General features: G+C 42.2%; 1 protein-coding gene across 20 annotated transcripts in view; it reads left to right on the top strand.

Moving 5' to 3' along the window:
* LOC106582711 (neuron navigator 1) overlaps positions 1 to 21,301 on the top strand; it is a 125,466-nt gene extending 104,165 nt beyond the window's left edge. For 19 of the 20 annotated variants that reach the window (XM_014166050.2, XM_045705735.1, XM_014166057.2 and 16 more), the window contains 7 exons: positions 4,303 to 4,538; positions 12,847 to 13,001; positions 13,097 to 13,168; positions 14,847 to 15,043; positions 15,290 to 15,408; positions 15,806 to 16,015; positions 16,400 to 21,301. In XM_014166050.2, coding sequence (XP_014021525.1) covers positions 4,303 to 4,538; positions 12,847 to 13,001; positions 13,097 to 13,168; positions 14,847 to 15,043; positions 15,290 to 15,408; positions 15,806 to 16,015; positions 16,400 to 16,489 — 1,079 coding nt within the window. In that variant the 3' untranslated portion in view covers positions 16,490 to 21,301. The remainder of the gene's footprint in view (positions 1 to 4,302; positions 4,539 to 12,846; positions 13,002 to 13,096; positions 13,169 to 14,846; positions 15,044 to 15,289; positions 15,409 to 15,805; positions 16,016 to 16,399) is intronic. The other variant, XM_014166051.2, reaches the window with a different exon arrangement.
* Positions 21,302 to 21,940: the final 639 nt, after the last annotated feature.

Here is a 21,940-nt window from a genome sequence, read left to right as displayed (position 1 = left end):
CGGAGAATCTTGTCCACAAACGATTGGAAGACGGCGGGAGCATTCTTTAACCCATACGGCATGACGAGGTACTCATAATGGCCAGATGTGGTACTAAATGCAGTTTTCCACTCGTCCCCCTCTCAGATACGCACCAAATTGTACGCGCTCCTGAGATCCAGTTATATGAAGAAGCGCGCCCCGTGAAATGACTCCACCGCCGTGGCGATGAGAGGTAGCGGGTAACTGAACCCCACCGTGATGGAATTTAGACCTCTATAGTCAATGCACGGGCGCAACCCCCCCCCTCCCTTTTCTTCACAAAAAAGAAACTCGAGGAGACGGGTGATTTGGATGGCCGAATGTATCCCTGCCTCAAGGACTCAGCGATGTATGTCTCCATAGCCACTGTCTCCTCCTGAGACGGGATACACGTGACTCTGGGGAAGTGCAGCGTTCACCTGGAGGTTTATCGCACAGTCTCCTCATCGATGGGGTGGTAATTGAATCTTCTTTGCTTTACTGAAGGCGATAGCCAAATCGGCATACTCTGAGGGAATGTGCACGGTAGAGGCTTGGTCTGGACTCTCCACCGTCGTCGCACCGATGGAAACCCCTAAACATCTGCCCGAGCACTCCTTCGACCACCCCTTGAGAGCCCTCTGTTTCCACGAAATCTTACGGTTGTGAGTGGCTAGCCAGGGGATCCCTAGCACCACCGGAAATGCCAGGGAATCAATGAGAAAGAGACGGATACTCTCCTCATGACCCCCCGCATTACCATGACCAGTGGCACAGTGACCTCCCTGACCAGCCTTGACCCTAGTGGTCAACTGTCTAAGGCGTACACGGGGAAGGGTTGGTCTAACTGAACTAGGGGAATCCCTAACTTACTGGCGACCCCACGGTCCATAAAACTCCCCGCTGCGCCTGAATCGACTAGCGCCTTAAGCCGGGAGTGAGGGGAAAATTCAGGGAAGGAAACTAACACATACATGTGACTGACAGGGGGCTCTGGGTGAGACGGGTGCTGACTCACCTGAGATGTCGAAGGAGTGCTCTGCCTGCCGTCTGGACTCCCGGGCGAGCTCCTCCAGCACCGGTCGGCAGTGTGCCCTCTGCGACCACAGTGGGTGCAGGAGAGGGCTCCCCCTCCAGTCTTCCTGGCTGCAGCCCCCCCTATCTCCATAGGCGTGGGAGCAGGAGGGCTAGGAGGTGGAACGAGCAGGGCCCAGTTCGGACGCCCGCGGGCGGCCAGCAGGTTGTCCAGTCGGATGGACAGATCTATCAGCTGGTCCCCAGGGTGCTAGTGGTGTCCCGACAAGCTAACTCCCGGCGGACGTCCTCCCTCAAAGTACAACGGTAGTGATCTATCAGGGCCCTCTCTTTCCACTCATTCCAGGACCCTCCATGTGTCCAGGAGACACAAGTCCGTGAACACACGTAATTTTAATAAATAATCCACACGTGCCAAGAAAACAGGTAAGGTAGGGCAGAGCAACACAAATGCCCAAATAACAGCCTGCATGCAGCGTAGGGCCGCAGCACAAAACACGCTGCCACAAAACCCACAGGCAGAGGGAAAAACACCTGCACCTCAGAACAAACACAATGACGAAAAATAATCACGCACAAAGAACAAACCTACACAGAACGACTAAATAACCCTCCCCCACTAATGAACTAATACTAAACAGGTGCCAACTAAACTAGACCTGACCAACAGAAAATAAAAGAGGATCGGTGGCAGCTAGTAGGCCGGCGACGACGAGCGCCGAGCGCCGCCCAGGCGAGGAGGGGCGCCTTCTTCCGTCGATGTTGTGACAGTGAGATGTTTGGTATGTTTGGTCTAACGGACATTCACCTCCTTTAGTCTGCTCTGGAATTTCTGTCCACTCTCTTCAGATCTCCTGTTCCACACTGAACAATGATGAAAGGAATGTTTTATTTAGATATATCATGATTTATGACCCATGCTGTGGACGTTAACCAGATATTTGGACTGCTTGTCATGTTCCATACTAAGATATGATGTAGAATATGAAGTAGGGTGGATGATTGGCTGTGAAGCAGGCTTGGGGTCAAATCCATTTCAATTCAGGAAGTAGACTGACATTCAAATTATGTTCAATGGTTTACTTTCTGAAGTGACTGGCATTTTAAATGGAATTGACACCAACCCTGCTGTGAAGTCTCATAAGTCCTTCTGTTTGTCTTGTTGATTCAACTCTATCGCCCCCCTGTCTCTGACCCCTGGCACCCTGTAGAGGAGAGCTGAGTCTGGGCTAAGATTTGTGGTGTCTACAGTGCCTTCAGAAAGTATTCATACCCCTTGACTTAATCCACATTTTGTTGTGTTACTGCCTGAATTCAAAATTGATTAAAAAAAAAATTATTATCACCGATCGACACACAATACCCCATAATGACAAACTCAAAACATGTTTTGACATTTATTGAAAATGAAATACAGAATAAAAATATATTTTTTTATACAAAACATACAAATGACAACATACAGACGCACCCAAACATTATTATTTTTACCTTTATTTTACCAGGTAAGTTGACTGAGAACACATTCTCATTTATAGCAACGACCTGGGGAATAGTTCATGGGAGAGGAAGGGGGACGACTGAGGCAATTGGAAGCTGGGGATGATTAGGTGGTCAGATTGGATATTTAGCCAGGACAGCGGGGTTAAAACCTCTACTCTTACGATAAGTTCCATGGGATCTTTAGTGACCACAGAGAGTCAGGTCCCCTACACAGGGCAATGTCCCCAATCACTGCCCTGGGGCATTGGGATATATATTTTTTAGACTAGAGGAAAGAGTGCCTCCTACTGGCCCTCCAACATCACTTCCAGCAGCATCTGGTCCCCCATCCAGGACCAACCCTGCTTAGCTTCAGAGGCAAGCCTCTCTGTTGCGAATGCACTTTCAACATTTAGATAATAAAGCATTTGACCTTCCCATTGTGTTACGGATGGAGGATTGGTTGATTTCTGTTTTTTAAGTATATGTTTTTTCAAGATAATTGACGAGAAATGTACCGTCCAACCCATTGGGTATCTCACTACACCCCATTATGTTTTATGCCGACAGACGGATTAAAAGTACATTTACATTGTCAGACGTATTACAATACAATCAACTTTCTAACTCTGAATGGCACTATACCTCTCCCTACTTGCTATATAAGAGAATGTGTGGCCTCCCTCCGTCCCCTAAGAGATCCAGAGGAAAACATAGAAAACAAAGATAATTCAGTCAATATCGGAAGGATCATAAATCAACATTTTGGAGTATCTTCATCCATTGTCCAACTGTTGCATTTATGAGAATTGTTTTTTAAACATTTTAACAATTTCGATGACCGTTGCTACTGGAGAGGTAAGGGCCAGGCTGAGACTGATTTGTGGTGTCTACTTCTCTCTACTCTCTACTTAAGTTCCAGAGGAAAAAACACGCTCAGACAGGCCGTTAGCAGATTAGCTTTCTTGGTTCGATGTAGTTTTTTTAGAGCACATTTCCCTAGAACAGTAGTGTACGTAGATCAATTTCAGGGTAATCCATATCAGTTAGACCCCATTTGTGTTTTGAAACCAATGAAGAGGTGCAGGCTGGGTAGGCTCTCTGTTCCACCTGGCTAAGCAGGAATGCAGTAGGCCAGGGTGGGAAAGAAGCAGGGGAGTGCAATCGAGGGTTCAGAGAAACACGATCCCGGTGCAGCTTGTGTCAGACAGCTCAGGCAGTCCGACCAAACTGGCCCAGGCCTCACACACACACACACACACACACACACACACACACACCCTATAAATGTGGGTGGTGATATGTCACACTGTAGGGGGAGGGCATGGAGGAGGTAGGGGGGACAAGGTATGGAGAGGGATGAGGAGGAGCACATACTCCTTGCTCTTGATCTGGGAGTTATTTACAGAACATTCTTTCTGCTCTCCAAGTTGTTTATGAAGGGAGACATGTGATGCGGTAAATCGTTAAGCAGAACATTTTCATGCACGTGGGTGGACTCCCTGATTTAACTACTCCCTGGTTTAACTTCATGTACAGTATGTCTCTGTGAGCAGCTGAATGGAGGGCTGTTTGGAATGCCCTACACCCGACCAATCGTTGTACCTGACCTGTCTATGTGTTGTCAAAGACATTTTGTTTTAAATGTTTACCCATATAATTCCGGGCCAAGATGGCAGATTTTTGTCCATTCTAGTGTTCTATTTAATTCTGTGTGTTTACCCTGAACAGACAATAAAGCTTCAGAACATTAAACATTTGAACTTTGAACTCTGCGTCCTCCAGGTCTGAAGGAGAAGTGTGTGGACAGCCTGGTGTTTGAGACCCTCATCCCCAAGCCCATGACCCAACACTACATCAGCCTGCTGCTCAAGCACCGCCGCCTCATTATGTCTGGGCCCAGTGGCACTGGCAAGACCTACCTCACTTCTCGCCTGGCAGAGTACCTAGTGGACCGCAGCGGTCGAGACCTCAACGACGGCATTGTGGTCACCTTCAACATGCACCGCCAGTCTTGCAAGGTGGGGACAGGATAGTGTGTGCCATACGGTAACGGGGTTCCTCACTCCTAGTTCTGGAGAGGAGCTACGGGCTGAGCAGCTAATTATTAAAGGCCCAGTGCAGTCAAAAATGTTATTTACCTGTGTTTTAAATATATTTCCACCCTATGAGGTTGGAATAACATTGTGAAAATGATATTGGCCTTTTAGTGTAAGAGTGTAAGAGCTATTTGAAAATAAGTTAATAGACCAATAAGAAAGATATTTCCAAACCTCTCTGCCAATCAATAAATAAAATGTATTCATAAAGCCCTTTTTACATCAGTAGATGACACACAGTGCTTATACAGAATCCCAGCCTGAAAACTCAAAGAGCAAGCAATTTGGTATTTTATTAGGATCCCCATTAGCTGTTGTGAAGGCAGCAGCCACTCTTCCTGGGGTCCAAACAAAGCATGAAACATGACATAATACAGAGCATGAATAGACAAGAACAGCTCAAGGACAGAACTACATCAATTAAAAAATGGCACAAATAGCCTACATATCAATACAGACACACAATATCTAGGTCAAACGGGGGAGTGGCGTTGTGCCGTGAGGTGTCGCTTTATTTTTTTTAAACCAGGTTTGCTGTTCATTTGAGCAATATGAGATGGAAGGGAGTTCCATGCAATAATGGCTCTATATAATACTGTACGCTTTCTTTAATTTGTTCTGGATTTGTGGACTGTGAAAAGACCTCTGGTCGCACATCTGGTGGGGTAAATGTGTGTGTGTGTGTGTGTGTGTGTGCGTGTGCGTGTGCGTGTGCGTGTGTGTGTGTGTGTGTGTGTGTGTGTGTGTGTGTCAGAGCTGTGCAGATGTGTAAGCTTGGTGGCTAGGAAAAACTCCCTAGAAACACAGGAACCTAGGAACCAGGCTGTGAGGAGTGGCCAGTCCTCTTCTGGCTGTGCCCGGTGGAGATTATAAGAGTACATGGCCATTAAGGCCAGATCGTTCTTCAAGATGTTCATAGATGACCAAGCAGGGTCAAATAATAATCACAGTTGTTGTAGAGGGTGCAACAGGTCAGCACCTCAGTAGTAAATGTCAGTTAACTTTTCATAGCCGAGCATTCAAAGGTTGAGACACTAAGAGCGGTATAGAGAGGGTCGAAACAGTAGGTCCGGGATAAGGTAGCTTATCCGGTGAACAGGTCAGGGTTTCATAGCCACAGGCCGAACAGCAGAAACTGGAGCAGCAACATGGCCAGGTAGACTGGGCATGGGGACAGACAAGAGTCATCAGGCCAGGCAGTAGGGAGGGGGAGAGGGGGAGAGAAAGAGAGAGATATTAGACTGGCATATAGACTATTGCAGCATAGATACTGGAGACTGAGACAGAGGGGATCGGGGGACACTGTGGCCGCATCCGGCGATACCCCCGGACAGGGTCAACCAGGCAGGATATATCCCCACTCAAGGCGAGTATAGCGAAAAAAGCCTGGCACAATGGGATGCACACTTCCTAGGGACAGCAGGGGATTGCACTAGCAAGCCAGTGACTCAGCCCCTATAATAGGGCCAGAGGCATATAATCGCGGTGGAGAGAGGGGAGCTAATATGATACATTTGTGTGTTCTAGTCAAGATTCTAGCAGACGTATTTAGCACTAGCTGAAGTTTATTCAGTGCTTTATCTGTGCAGCCGGAGAGTAGAACATTGCAGTAATCTAGTCTTGAAGTGACAAAAGGATGGATTAGCTTTTCTGCATCATTTTTAAACAAAAGGTTTCAGATTTTGCAATGTTACGAAGCTGGAAAAAAATTGGCTCTTCAAATATATACTGTACCAGTCAAAAGTTTGGACACACTTCTCATTCAAGGGTTTTTCTTTATTTTTACTATTTCTGCATTGTAGAATAATAGTGAAGACATCGAAACTATGAAATAACACATATGGAATCAGGTAGTAACCAAAAAAAGTGTTAAACAAGTAAAAATATATTTTATGTTTGAGATTATTAAAAGTTGCCACTCTTTGCCTTGATGACAGCTTTGCACACTCTTGGAATTCTCTCAACCAGCTTCACTTGCTTTTCCAACAGTCTTGAAGGAATTCCCACATATGCTGATCACTTGTTTCCTGCTTTTCCTTCACTCTGCGGTCCAACTCATCCCAAACCATCTCAATTTGGTTGAGGTTGGGGGATTGTGGAGGCCAGGTCATCTCCATCACTCTCCTTCTTGGTCAAATAGCTCTTACACAGCCTGGAGGTGTGTTGGGTCATTGTCCTGTTGAAATACAAATGATAGTCCCACTAAATGCAAACCAGATGGGAAGACATATATCTGCAGAATGCTGTGGTAGCCATGCTGGTTAAGTGTGCCCTGAATTCTAAATAAATCACAGTGTCACCAGCAAAGCACCATCACACCACCTCCTCCATGCTTCACAGTGGGAACCACTCATGCGGAGATCATCCGTTTACCCAGCTGATTTTGAGATGCGTCTGTTACTTGAACTCTGTGAAGCCTTTATTTGGGCTGCAATTTCTGAGGCTGATAACTCTAATGAACATATCCTCTGCAGTAAAGGTAACTCTGAATCTTCCTTTTCTGTGGCGGTCCTCATCAGAGCCAGTTTCATCATAACGCTTGATCTTCATGTCTTAAAGTAATGATGGACTGTCATTTCTCTTTGCTTATTTGAGCTGTTCTTGCCATAATATGGACTTGGTCTTTTACCAAATAGAGCTATCTTCTGTATACCAACCATACCTTTACACAACACAACTGATTGGGTCAAACACCTCAACTTTTAAGAACGCACACCTGTTAATTGAAATGCATTCCAGGTGACTACCTCATGAAGCTGGTTAAAAGAATGCCAAGAGTGTGCAAAGCTGTCATCTAGGCAAAGGGTGGCTATTGGAAGAATCTCAAATATATTTTTGATTTGTTTAACACTTTTTTGGTTACTACATGATTCCATATGTGTTATTTCATAGTTTTGATGTCTTCACTATTGTTCTACATTGTAAAAAATAAAGAAACCCTTGAATGAAAAGGTGTTCTAAAACGTTTGACCGGTAGTGTACATCATTTCAAATTCCTTATATTAAACCAGACGGCACAATTTTATTTTTATTGACGGATTGCCAGGGGCACACTCCATACGTAGCATGTGTTTAGTGAGTCTGTGTCAGGTGCGTCGTAGAAAGTGGACCAAGGCGCAGCTGGTATCGTGCTCATCTTTTATTTATATAAGTGAACACTTAAACAAAATAAATCGACATCAACTAACAGTTCCGTAAGGACACAAGGACTATACGAAAAACAACTACCCACAAAACCCATGAAGAAAATACCCCTACTTAAATATGATCTCTAATCAGAGGCAACGAGATTCAGCTGCCTCCAATTAGAGATCAACCCAAAATACACAACATAGAAATATAAGAACTAGAATAAACACATAGAACATAAACCAAAAACCCCAAAACACACAAAACAAACACCCCCTGCCACGCCCTGACCAAACTACAATAACAAATAACCCCTTTTACTGGTCATGACGTGACAGTCTGCCAGATCGGATGCAGTAGGGATGACCAGCAATGTTCTCTTGGTAAGTGTGTGAATTGGACAATTTTCCTGTCAAAATGTAACAAGTACGTTTGTGTGTCAGGGAAAATGTATGGAGTAAAAAGTATATTATTTTCTTTTGGAATGTAGTGAAGTAAAAGTTGCCAAAAAATATAAATAGTAAAGTAATGTACAGATACCCCCCCAAAAATACTTAAGTAGTACTTTAAAGTATTTTTACTGAAGTATTTTACACCACTGCCCAAATGCCTTCACACCAGTACATTAGTATACTTTAAATACTGTTACACACGCACTTATCACATAGTATTCCATACATAAGTTAATGCCATGCAACCTAAGTTGAAACCTGTGTGAGGTGCACATGTACAGTAAAGTCGTGGCCAAAAGTTTTGAGAATGACACAAATATTAATTCTCACAAAGTTTGCTGCTTCAGTGTCTTTAGATATTTTTGTCAGATGTTACTATGGAATACGGAAGTATAATTACAAGCATTTCGTAAGTGTCAAAGGCTTCTATTGACAATTACATGAAGTTGATGCAAAGAGTCAACATTTGCAGTGTTGACCCTTCTTTTTCAAGACCTCTGCAATCCGCCCTGGCATGCTGTCAATTAACTTCTGGGCCACATCCTGACTGATGGCAGCCCATACTTGCATAATCAATGCTTGGAGTTTGTCAGAATTTGTGGGGTTTTGTTTGTCCACCCACCTCTTGAGGATTGACCACAAGTTCTCAATGGGATTAAGGTCTGGGGTGTTTCCTGGCCATGGACCCAAAATATAGATGTTTTGTTCCCCAAGCCACTTAGTTATCACTTTTGCCTTATGGCAAGGTGCTCCATCATGCTGGAAAAAAGGCATGTTCGTCACCAAACTGTTCCTGGATGGTTGGGAAAAGTTGCTCTCGGAGGATGTGTTGGTACCATTCTTTATTCATGGCTGTGTTCTTAGGCAAAATTGTGAGTGAGCCCACTCCCTTGGCTGAGAAGCAAGCCCACACATGAAGGGTCTCAGGATGCTTTACTGTTGGCATGACACAGGACTGATGGTAGCGCTCACCTTGTCTTCTCCGGACAAGTTTTTTCTGGATGCCCCAAACAATTGGAAAGGGGATTCATCAGAGAAAATGACTTTACCCCAGTCCTCAGCAGTCCAATCCCTGTACCTTTTGCAGAATATCAGTCTGTCCCTGACGTTTTTCCTGGAGAGAAGTGGCTTCTTTGCTGCCCTTCTTGACACCAGGCCACCCTCCAAAAGTCTTCGCCTCACTGTGCGTGCAGATGCACTCGCACCTGCCTGCTACCATTCCTAAGCAAGCTCTGCACTGGTAGTGCCCCGATCCTGCAGCTGAATCAACTTTAGGAGACAGTCCTGGCGCTTGCTGGACTTTCTTGGGCACCCTGAAGCCTTCTTCACAACAATTGACTCGCTCTCCTTGAAGTTCTTCATGATCCGATAAATGGTTGATTTAGGTGCAATCTTACTGGCATCAATATCCTTGCCTGTGAAGCCGTTTTTGTGCAAAGCAATGATGATGGCATGCGTTTCCTTGCAGGTAACCATGTTTGACAGAGGAAGAACAATGATTCCAAGCACCACCCCCCTTTTGAAGCTTCCAGTCTGTTATTCGAACTCAATCAGCATGACAGAGTGATCTCCAGCCTTGTCCTCGTCAACACTCACACCTGTGTTAGCGAGAGAATCTCTGACATGATGTCAGCTGGTCCTTTTGTGGCAAGGCTGAAATGCAGTGGAAATGTTTTTTGGGGATTCAGTTAATTTGCGTGGCAAAGAGGGACTTTGCAATTAATTGCAATTCATCTGATCACTCTTCATAACATTCTGGAGTATATGCAAATTGTCATCATACAAACTGAGGCAGCAGACTGTGAAAATGTATATTTGTGTCATTCTCAAAACTTTTGGCCACGACTGTACATAAGCAGATGCATGCAACATATATTTATGTGGCGGACACTTGATACGGTCACATGATATTGTTGTGGTATGTCACAAAATCATGTTACGACTACACATAGCAAAATATTGATATATAAAATGAATATTGATAAGTCTTGCTAAGTTGCTGGGTCTCTACAGAAGGTGTAAACGGTGCAGCCAAATGGTTACTTGCATAGTAGAAATATCAGAAATAGATAGTGTCAATATAAATCAAATAATATACAGTATGTACAAGAACTATTAATAACAATATCAGTGATAAACGAGGTAGTTATATGCATACAATCAGGGGTAAAGTGGCTGAGCAGCAGGGTAAAGAAATAAAAATAGTAGCAGCAGCATATGGCGTGTGTGTTAGGAGAGAGCCTGTTTCTGTCCTGCCCTTGACTTTGGTGCAGTGCATGTGATGTCCATAGCCTCTTCGTCACAAAACTCCCTGATCTTGTCAAAAAGATGGTTTGTCTAGCTGTGTCCAGTCCAGGTGGTGCTTGTACAAGCAGACGAGAAAACAGCAGAGAGAACCTGGTCCCGACAGTCCGAATGCTCCTTGGCGACAACACCAGGCTCCAGGGCATCGAAGCTGTAAAACAGGGTATAACAACAACAACTGGTACTGCTTGATCTGTGGCAGCAGCCTGAAGTTGTTGCCAGCCATAGCTTTCCACCAGCACTGTACCATCCTCCAGTCCAACCAGCTGTGGGATGTTGACCCCTGTCACAGTGCTGTCCTTCACAACACCAGCAATCTCAGACAAGTGTTTACTCTAGTCTTTCTGAAGCGCTGCTTGATGAGGCCGAAGCACCAGTCAGAGGCAAACTTGGTGTGGCCTGTGATCAGGAAGTGAAGGTCCAGACTGTGGTGAAGCTTTTGCATGGTCCGCCAGGCACAATACCAGAGCACAAACTTGTTCTTGTTTTGGCCACTGCAGTTATCACAATTCAGGTCCACACGTGTTTCCCCAACTCCGTAGTTGGTGAAGATATGGTGCATATAGTTGATGACTGCGCTGCTGCCTTTGCTCGCTTGGGCCAGCTCTCTTTTTGATGGGAGGTGTTAGACCATTCTCCTTGTATGACTGGTGGAGGAGAGGTGTGTTCTACTGATGCTGAAAGACAAATTCCAGATACAAATACTTTAGCATTATTATACAATAGATGCAAAATGGCATTCTGAGAACATCACTACACACAGTTCATACACATAATGTTAGCTAGCAAGCCAGCCATCGAACTTCAGCTGGCTAGCTAACAGCAAGCTTTAACTAACAATACAAACCGATTGTCATAGCTAGCTATAGTTAACCAAATAGGTTAATTGTGCGCTAGTTAGCATTAGGCTATACCTAACAATGCGAAATGGCATTCTGAGAAAACATCACTAACGTTACACACACTTCATACACGTAAGTTAATGTTAGCTAGCAAGCCAGCCATCTAACTTCAGCTAATGTTAGCTAGGTAATAGCGAGCTTTAACTTGGGGTCTTTTGTTTGGGCATGTCACGTTAACGTTGGCTAGCTAAAAAATGAACTATGATCCCAATCCATAGAATAACGTTACTAGCAATACAAACCAATTGTCATACAGTACCTTGCTAAAGTTAACCAAATAGGTTCAATGTTAGCTAGCAAGCCAACCATAGAACTCCAGCTGGCTAGCTAACAGCAAACTTTAACTTACAATGAAAACAACTTTCTGACAAAATTAGAAACGTATAATATCTGAAACTGTAGCTAGATTCTTACCTGTATACATGGATGAAAGCTTCACGGCAGACTGCAACACTTTTTATTAAAATAAGAAGTCCTGTGTCATTTCCGTTTAGTTTGCACAGCTTGTTTGTCCCGTTGTGTTCTACTGATTTCAAAACCCTGTAAACTTCTTCCGTGACAAGTGTTGATCACCGTTTCTTCCCCATCACTGTCATCAGAAGACTCTACAATGTCTTCTTCAACTAAAATGTTTTTACCTAAATCGGGGATTTCCTCATCGTCTGATTCATTTTCAGAGTAAGAGTCAACATGGCACGATTGTCATCCCAAAAGTAGTCCATCACAACTTTTTCTCACAGACTATTGTCGAGAGCGTCGATAGCACCTGATAAATTAAGGGCAGCAACGTTATTGAGAGCAGTAGCAACATATTTGCACTAACATTATTTATCTTTATAAAAAAAACTGCAGTAGAAAGGATGATCTATTCATAACGAGCAGCTCATTTTATAGACACAAGACGCTACACCGCAGACCAATCAAACGTATCTCTCAGCATGTCCAGCCCACTCATTATCTCAGACAATCATAGCTAGCGGGAAGGTCCCTGGCTTTTTCTTTGGCTAAACCAACTAGGCTCGTAATTTAACAACTTTTTTTCGTATTTACAGATGGCATAAAAGTTTGTTATTAAGGCACATGAAAGTTCACATACTGTATTTGAGAAGGCCAAAAAATGCATTTTGATTAAAAAACATGTTTTATGTTCAAATGGCTCTCCAGTGAAGTCGTGACTTGCGACATACACCTAGTTTCCTGAATCGGGTCTCAAATGGTCTATTGATTCTGTATCCTCACAACAAAATTTGCAGAGTTAAAATAGCATCTGCATTGGCACTAACTAAACATTTACCTCTAATCGTCAGGTGTGTTAGTGTTGGGCTGGCAGAAAAGGCTTGTACACCTTACAGTTCAGGACCAACAGAAAGCTGGTTTCGGGTTTGTGATTTAATATCACCATACATCAATAACATGACCTCTCTTTCACTCCCCTCTCAACAGGATCTCCAGCTCTGCCTGTCCAACCTGGCCAATCAGATTGACCGGGAAACCAGCACTGCTGAAATTCCATTGGTGGTTATCCTGGATGATATACATGATGCCACTTCCATCAGCGAGCTTGTCAACGGGGCCCTCACCTGCAAATATCACAAATGGTGAGCAGACTAACACTGAAATGGAACCTTTTATCAAACATCTAGTACATTATTGTTTCTAATCTGAACTGTGATGATTCTGTGTTTTATTTCAGTCCTTACATCATTGGAACTACCAACCAGCCGGTGAAGATGACCCCGAACCATGGCCTGCACCTCAGCTTCAGGTGAATGAAGAGACAAATTAAGTTTGTGTTTTTTTCTGTGGGCAGGTTTTTGTTCTGACCTAGTCTTTAAAACATCTTATTTAAGGCTACAATATATCCCTGTCATGCATCCAAAGTATGCTTTGATGCATATTTAAATTGGGATGTTGTCAGTCTAATGAATAGGGACAGTGGTTAGAAAATTGGCAATGTAAAACAGTGCCTTCAAAGTATTCATACCCCTTGACTTATTGCATATTTTGTGTTACAGCCTGAATTCAAAATTTATTAAATATGTTTTTCTTCTCACAAATCTACACACTACCCCATCATGACAAAGTGAAAACATTTTTTTTTAAATGTTTGCATTGGCATTGAAAATGAAATGCGAAAATATCTAATTTACATAAGTATTCACACCCCTGAGTCTATACATGTTGGAATCACCGTTGGCAGTGATTACAGCTGTGAGTCTTTCTGGGTAAGTCTCTAAGAGCTTTGCACACCTGGATTGTACAATATTTGCACATTCTTAAAAAAATTCTTCAAGCTCTGTCAAGTTGGTTGTTTATCATTGCTAGACAGCCATTTTCAATGTCATTTTGGTAAGGAACTCCAGTGTATATTTGCCCTTGTGTTTTAGGTTATGGTCCTGTTGAAAGGTGAATTTGTTTCCCATTGTCTGTTGGAAAGCAGACTGAACCCGGTTTTCCTCTAGAATTTTGCCTGTGCTTAGCTAAAAAAAATTAATTAAATCCATAGTCCTTGCTGATGACAAGCATACCCATAACATGATGCAGCCACCACCATACTTGAACATTTGAAGAGTGGTACTCATTGATTTGTTGTGTTGGATTTCCCCCAAACATAACACTTTGTATTCAGGACATCATTTTCAGATGTATTTTTTTTGTACAAGCTTCCTTCTTTTCACGCTGTCATTTAGGTTAGTAAGTATTGTGGAGTAACTACAATGTTGTTGATCCATCTACAGTTTTCTCCTTTCACAGCCATTAAACTGTAACTATTTTAAAAAGTCACCATTGGCCTCGTGGTGAAATCCCTGAGCAGTTTCCTTCATCTCCTGCAAATGGGTTAGGAAGGACGCTTGTATCTTTGTAGTGACTGGGTGTATTGATACACCATCCAAAGTATAATTAATAACTTCACTATGCTCAAAGGGATATTAAATGTCTCCTTTTTTTTATTTAACCCATTTACCAATATGTGCCCTTCCTTATGAGGCATTGGAAAACCTCCCTGTTCTTTGTGGTTGAAATTCACTGGTCGACTAAGGGACCTTACAGATAATTGTATGTGTGGGTTACAGAGATGAGAGAGTCCTTCAAAAATCATGTTAAACACTATTATTGCACACAGAGTGCGTCCATGCAACTTATTGTAACTTGTTAAGACAAATGTTACTCCTGAATTTATTTAGGCTTGCGAAAACAAAACCGTTGAATACTTATTGAGTCAAGACATTTCTAAAAACGTAATTCTACTTTGACATTATGGTGTATTGTGTGTAGGCCAATGACACAGAATCTCAGTTTAATCCACTTTAAATTCAGGCAGTAACACAACACAATTTGGAAAAAAGAGGTGTCAATACTTTCTGAAGGCACTGTATAAAATAGGAAAGTACTTTATGATACATACAGCATGACCTGACCTTTGACCCTCTTCTGACCCCAAGGATGGTGACCTTCTCTAATAATGTGGAGCCAGCCAATGGCTTCCTGGTGCGTTACCTGCACAGGAAGTTGATGGAGGCGGAGGACGAGAGGAGCCTGGCCAACGAGGACCTCCTCAGGGTTCTGGACTGGGTGCCCAAGCTGTGGTACCACCTGCACACCTTCCTGGAGAAACACAGCACCTCTGACTTCCTCATCGGTAGGAAAACATTTTGTTATAACTGGGAAATAATACACAAATATAAAGTTAGGTCACACTTTAATTGGATAGTCCCCTATGGATGATCTACAGATCTAAATCTACATGCTATCCAAATAAAGTGATACCTTAAGTTAGTTCCTGGAGATCTGATTCTTATCTCTGGGCCATAGACTGTGTGTTTTGATTTGATGTGGTCATTTAATGTTATTTATTCTCTCTCTCTTGCGCTCTCCCTCTCTCTAGGCCCGTGTTTCTTCCTGTCCTGTCCTGTGACTGTGGAGGAGTTCCGCTCCTGGTTCATTGACCTTTGGAACCTCTCCATTATCCCCTACCTGCAGGAAGGAGCCAAGGATGGCATTAAGGTCAGACAGGTTTTACTGTCCTGGTAGATGAATTATAGCCTGGTCCCAGATCTGTTTGTGCTGTACTCCTATGGTCATTGTCACGTCAAACGTTTGGCCTGACGGCACAACCAGATCTAGGACCAGGCTAGGTGAATTGCAGGTAAAGTAAATGGATGGAGCAAAGATCTTGCAAGGAATAACACTCACACTTTTCTTTTCAAACTAGCACTGACTTTGCTGATAACTTCCTTAGAGGAAAAATGGACTTACTATGACTGTGATTTGTAGTTGTCTCACCTAGCTATCTCACCTGTCTAATGCAATAACTGTAAGTCACTCTGTATAAGAGCGTCTGCTAAATTACTAAAACGTTCAATGTGCTCCGAGTATGACGTGTTGTGGCTTTGTGCCACAGGTGCATGGTCAGAAGGCAGTATGGGAGGACCCAGTGGAGTGGGTGAGGGGAACCCTGCCCTGGCCCTCAGCCCAACAGGACCAGGCCAAGCTGTTTCACCTGCCTCCCCCCAGCATGACCTCTGGAGGCCCAGGCCAGCCCAGCGAGGCCTCAGCCAGGCCTCTTAATAAGGAGACCCCACCCAGCTCCATGGACACCCTGGACCCTCTGGTGAGACACTCGACTTCCCATATTTGTACCATGGGGTATGCAACTGTGGTCCTGGAGGTCCCATAGTGTGTGTATGATTTTGTTGTGGTCCAGCAACGATACACCTGATTCACCTACTGTGATAGTGGTCAAATTTGAACAATGTAATTTATTGATTAGTTGAATCAGGTGTGTATAGCACGAGCTGGGCTGGAGCAAAAGCCTGTGGTACCTGTTTCCCAACCCTGCTGTAAAGGCCTTCTCTGGCCTCGTCTGTATTCTATTCTCAATTCTATTACTGTATGTCCTTGGAAGGTATCGTTGTCACAATACTGTACATTATATAGAGTTAATTTGAAATGCTTCACCTGTTCTGACCCTTTCCATCTCTGTCTGTTGTTCCAGATGGCTATGTTGTTGAAGTTGCAAGAGGCAGCCAACTGCATTGAATCTCCGGACAGAGAAACAATGGACCCCAGCCTCCCTACATTTTGAACATCAACTTCAGCTGTAGACTCAAAACCTAGCCCTTCAAGTAGCCCTAAATATTTACCCCTATGTGAGCTCTAGTATACACAGTTCATAATATTCAGGAACAAAAACTCCGTTATAGTTTTCTGCTCCTTTTGGACCTTGTCTTTAATCTCCGCAAACAACAATCACACTACATATGGTTGAATGAGAAGCCATTTTGTTTTGCTGTTTTGAAATTGTATTCAATCATGCCAAGTCATACCAACAGATATTATAGTGAGAGAAAACATTTTGATTTCTTGAAGTAGAGGTTATATTCACAATACACAGTATAAAGTCTCTCTTTCTTTACTGAAGCCTTCTCTCTATCACTGCTACCCTCGATAGAAACAGGTGCTAATTATCTAGATAATAAGTATCACTCTTACTTTAGAAATTAATCCTCATCTCTCATTGGTCTAAGCAAGTGATTCTTCCAACGGCAAATTCAAATGACAAAAAAAAAGCACCATTCTTGCTTGTCAACTTTTGCTCAACAACACCAACATGGCCTGCAGTGTGCATGTAAAATCACGTCAGTTTGAGACCCGTTTTGGCTTATTGGGAAGAGTATGACGGCATGTTGTATGGCTTGTCAGGTTGTATAGTCCTGGTCCTGAATACATATCGATCTATCAATCTTTGAAGGCCAAATCTTAGACATATGCAACTCTTATACATAACCAGGTGAACTTGTTTGACTCTGTGACCAAACATACTGAATGCCTTAATAAATATATTCCTTATGATAACCTCAAGATGAACAGCAGTATACAACAGTGGTGCTTTGCTTTATAACCATCGCCTCAGAGCAGAGTAGTGAGTGCCAGGACATTGACTTTTTGCCCCCACGCATAGTTCAGTGTAGTCCTGCACAGGTCAGTTTTTTGGAGCAGCACCCGCCCCGTCCACATCATTTCCGAGCCTCACCTGATATCCGACATCAGGACAGAATTTTCTCTGCATAGAGTTGTTCCAAGAGATGATCCGTGACACTCCAAATAACATCAATTTGTTTGACTGTTTTGATGACTCCAGAGTAGTGAGGGAGAGGGGGATACCTAGGAAGTTGTTCAACTGAATGCATTCAACTGAAATGTGTCTTCCACATTTACCCCTCAGGCTATTCCCATTCCCTGCAGGAATTAATTTGTCTGTTCAATGTTTGGATAAAATGAAACCATGCCATGAATTAAGGCCTATGTTCTTATTTTCACAATGCAATGCGGCACATTGACAACTCAAATCTCTTTGAATAGGATCCTTTTAATTTGCCTCCTTCTTACTTAACGAAAGCATATAGCCGACATAACAAAACAATACCTTTACATTCAAACGTAGGTAAACATTTCCCATAATTGAATAGGCTGTAGGCTGTAAAAATAGCCTACATTCATTCAGTAGGCTATTGGCTACTCAAACGTTTACCAGCCTCACAGGATTAAACTTTATATGGCCTGCGTATGGTCTAAATAAATGAAAGCCTGACTTATTGTAATAATGAACTTATATTAACTGAATTAACATAAACAAATACCTGCTTGCACTTTTGCAGGTTGTATCCATACCGGGTTGTTGTCCTTGTCTACAATGACTCCAAATCCTTCCAGACCGGGGATTTCACTCACGCAGCACCCGTTTCCATGATGGTGTATTCCACCAACATAACCTTTGATAAGAATGTGTTCATTCCACCCGCCAGCTGATTATTTTTTGCAGGTCAACTGTGAGGAACCGTGGGTAGTTCATGGTTGATTTTAATGTCACTTAACTATATTTGAGGGATAAACAATATGTTCCAGGTAGGCTAGATGGTGGGGATCAGGCTTTCATGGTCAAGTGAGAAAACAGGATTGAACAGAGCAGCACACAGACACATGGTTATTTCCTTATGGTTAATATCTTTACTTATCATTTATTGCAAAATTACAAATGCTGTCCACTCTAACCAACACATTTAAAGATGTCATCAGTACATTCTAATTTCAGCTTCTGTGGTACTAGTTCCTCATTTTGTTGCAAGCAGCATACATTTTAATTTATTTGACTGAACTGACATACAGACATTGATTTGAAATCCAACTATTTGTTTGAAGATATAAGGCCATGCCAGTACTACCCACATATAAAATCAGGTATTACTAAGAAAGTTATTTTTTGGAATAACGCTTAAGCAACTACTATTTGCGTATAGCTTAGATATTGCTTGGCTTTTATTTTGAATATGGTGAGGTATGGTCTAATCTATTCCACGACATGATTCGGTACAGTTACTTTGCTCAATGCTGTATTTCCAATATCGATTTCAGTTATTTTATCTACACTAGTTGCATGGCGCAAATATCTAATATGCTGAACCAAATACTTTACTGTAATCTTGCATATTCACAGTCTAGTTTGGGGTCAGAGTATAAAAATGCTAAAAAGAATGTACATGTAGATCTTTTACTCAATGTGGTAGCCGTATAACATCGCAGATCATTTAGGTGCTTTCGAATATAGCCTTTTCCCAAAGCTACAGTCTCATTCCTTGTAGTAAACATGTATTTAGGCCTATTACCAAGACGGGTGAGTGAACATTATTATTTAGAGTTCTCTGTTGCACCCCACAAATCCTTTTCATCAGACATAGGTTAACTCTGCTATTAACAGTCTTTTGTCTACTGTAGCAACCAATGGTGCTCTCCCCTCTTTTTGACTGGTACTATTGCTTTGCTCATCTTTGGTTTAGGTAATGACCGTTCAGACACACAGCATAAAATAGAAGAAACGTCTGTTTGCGCATAGCGATGATCAAGGACCATTTCCCACTTCAGAGGCATGGATATATAAAGATAGGTTAATCAAAACAAGGTAGAAGTCAAAGACAATGTACATCTTTGTATAATCGGGTAATTTTAGATTATAGTGGGTTACAGTAGTGTTCTCAAAAGATACAACTGGCCATACTGGCTGATGCTGAAACAATGTAGGAGAATCAGTCTGTGTTTTGGACTCTTCACACTAATGATGTATAATCCCTTTATCATAAGTCACCTGTATATAAAGTGTAATTTAATGTCAGATTGCTTTCTTTGTACAATGGTTATCACAACAGAAAGAAATGTTGCACACTGTCAAAGGTCATTATTAAGCACAGTGCAACTAAACCACTGCGATGAAGTTAAAACATGGTACATTCCCTTTTTACTTCATTTTTTTTAATGCTTTTGCATCAAACTGTTAAATGACTCCATCTGATGACTTGAAGCGAATGGCTTTTGCTGCCTTGTGTGGTCACATTTTTACAAATTGAAAGGAATCCTTGATAAATCATATGTGTGAAAAGATGCCCCTTTGGCCAATCCATTTCACAATGACACCATGGCTGCGTTTTCACAGGCAGCGCAGTTCTAATCTTTTGCCTAATTATTGTAGAAAGAGTTGATCGGATTGGTCAAAAGACCAATAAGTGGAAAAAGATCCGAGCTGGGCTGCCTGTGTAAACTCAGCCTACTAGACCCATATGAACCTTCTGTCATCTTAATGATTAGCCTCATTAACTACTCTGCATTGTTTTACTATTTAGAAGAGTATATTATACCCCGTTATCTATGTATGCAAGCAAACAAATGCCATTCTGCTCATTCTTCATCTCATTCACTGGTCGTTGTGGCTGTTGTGCTGTAGTGGCTGTGCTGTGTGTTTTGCTAACTATCTTTTGTATCAGGACTATGCAGCAACTTCTACTGGTGTTGGCAATTAGAGAAAAAAAAAAAACGGTCAAAATTGTTCTGAAAGCTAACAAACCCAGTCTTGCCCCAGTCTTGCAGTAAGTTGGACCAAATTACGATTATGAGTTAATTTTCCAGGCAGGGTTTGACTATGCCTTAATGTGAATTTTGATGCAAGTGTTGCATTGAGACAGAGTGACCTTTGACAATGGAAGGGATGCTTTGTGTCAAACCTTGGCCCCACAAGACACCACCTGACTTTGGTGGTAAAACCTGGGCTTAAGCTCAGTGGGCTAACATACCCTTGTGGCGCACAGGAAACCCGGGTTTGAACTCAGGTCGGTCACATGAGGGATATGATGTGTAGGTTATAGAGTTTGTTGTCCAAAGGTTTAGGCCTGTATTGCAGTTGGGCACAATTGAACTATTATCTAAGATCATAGTTCAACATAAAAACTTGATTTAAAAAAAAATCTAAGATAAATCAATGTTTTTTATATCAGGGTCTTCAAAAAAAACGTAAACAAATCTGAAGTTCTTGGAAATTAAGTATTTCCACTTGATGAAGGCCAATACAGGTTGCTGAATAGTCATAATTATTTTGCAAAGCTTGTTATTGACTCACAATAAAAATATAAAAACTGTAATAATGGTATCTAATGTCACTGACGGGCAAATGTGATGGATTTTTTTAATGTTGTAAATGCATGCCAAATGAGTGTGTGAACAAATATGTTATAGCATCAACGTATTGTTAGGGGTTCATTCTATATAGAAAAAGCTTTTTCTTTTTAATATGCTGATATTTGATATTTCTTTTTCTAAGGAATCCTTTGTAAAATTTCATTTATCTATTTTGTACAGGATTTCATAATTGTAAACATTGTAAATAGTTCTGCATACTGTACGCGACAACAATCATTAAGGAAAACAAATAACTCCATAAAGGCCAATTACAAGATTAATAACTTATCACTCCAGAGATGAGCCCAATACATGGAGAGGTAGGCATGCTTCTGAAATGACATTTTCATCCACCTATCGCTGTTCGTTCCAGTCAATAAAATCATGTCATATATGATTTGTCTCATAATTGCGAAAATACTTCCTTTTAAAATTATGAATACAATTTTGCAATCAAAGAGTGCTTGAGACCTTTAAGAGCGGTCAGTGTGCATTTGGGTTGTGGCCTAACCATCATATCTGTGTATATAAGAGTAATTTATCAGAACAAACACATCAGTGAACTGGAAACTGAGTGAAACACAGGGTAAACCCCCCTGCTCACCTAGGCTACTGTATATGGCAGGGGTGTCAAACTCATTTTGGCCCGGGGGCCGCATTCGTTTTTCATCAAGGTCCGAAGGGCCACACTGAAAATTGGTTATATTTCCTTGCCGTCAAAATTTGTGAAAATTCGTCCTCTATCGTTTTTGGAATATATAATGCTCCCTGACTGTCTAGCTTTCATTTCAGTGATTATTAGCTGGCTGGACACAGTCAAGAAACTGTATGGATGTACAGTTGGTCCATTATCAGTTCTACATAGTTTTCATTTGGTTTTAGTCATTTTTAAAATATATTTAGTTCACCCCCCCACACACATGTTTTTGGGGTAAATATACATAAAGCTTTTATATAGATATATTTTTTACAAACCACCCGTGGGCCGGTTGGACCCCCTCTCGGGCCTAATCGTCCCTATTCATACTAGGGTTAG

The sequence above is a fragment of the Salmo salar genome, chromosome ssa22 (genome assembly GCF_905237065.1).
Source record: "Salmo salar chromosome ssa22, Ssal_v3.1, whole genome shotgun sequence".
Taxonomy (NCBI): domain Eukaryota; kingdom Metazoa; phylum Chordata; class Actinopteri; order Salmoniformes; family Salmonidae; genus Salmo; species Salmo salar.
The sequence above is the reverse complement of the archived record's forward strand: the minus strand, read 5'-3'. Positions and strand labels throughout refer to the sequence as shown.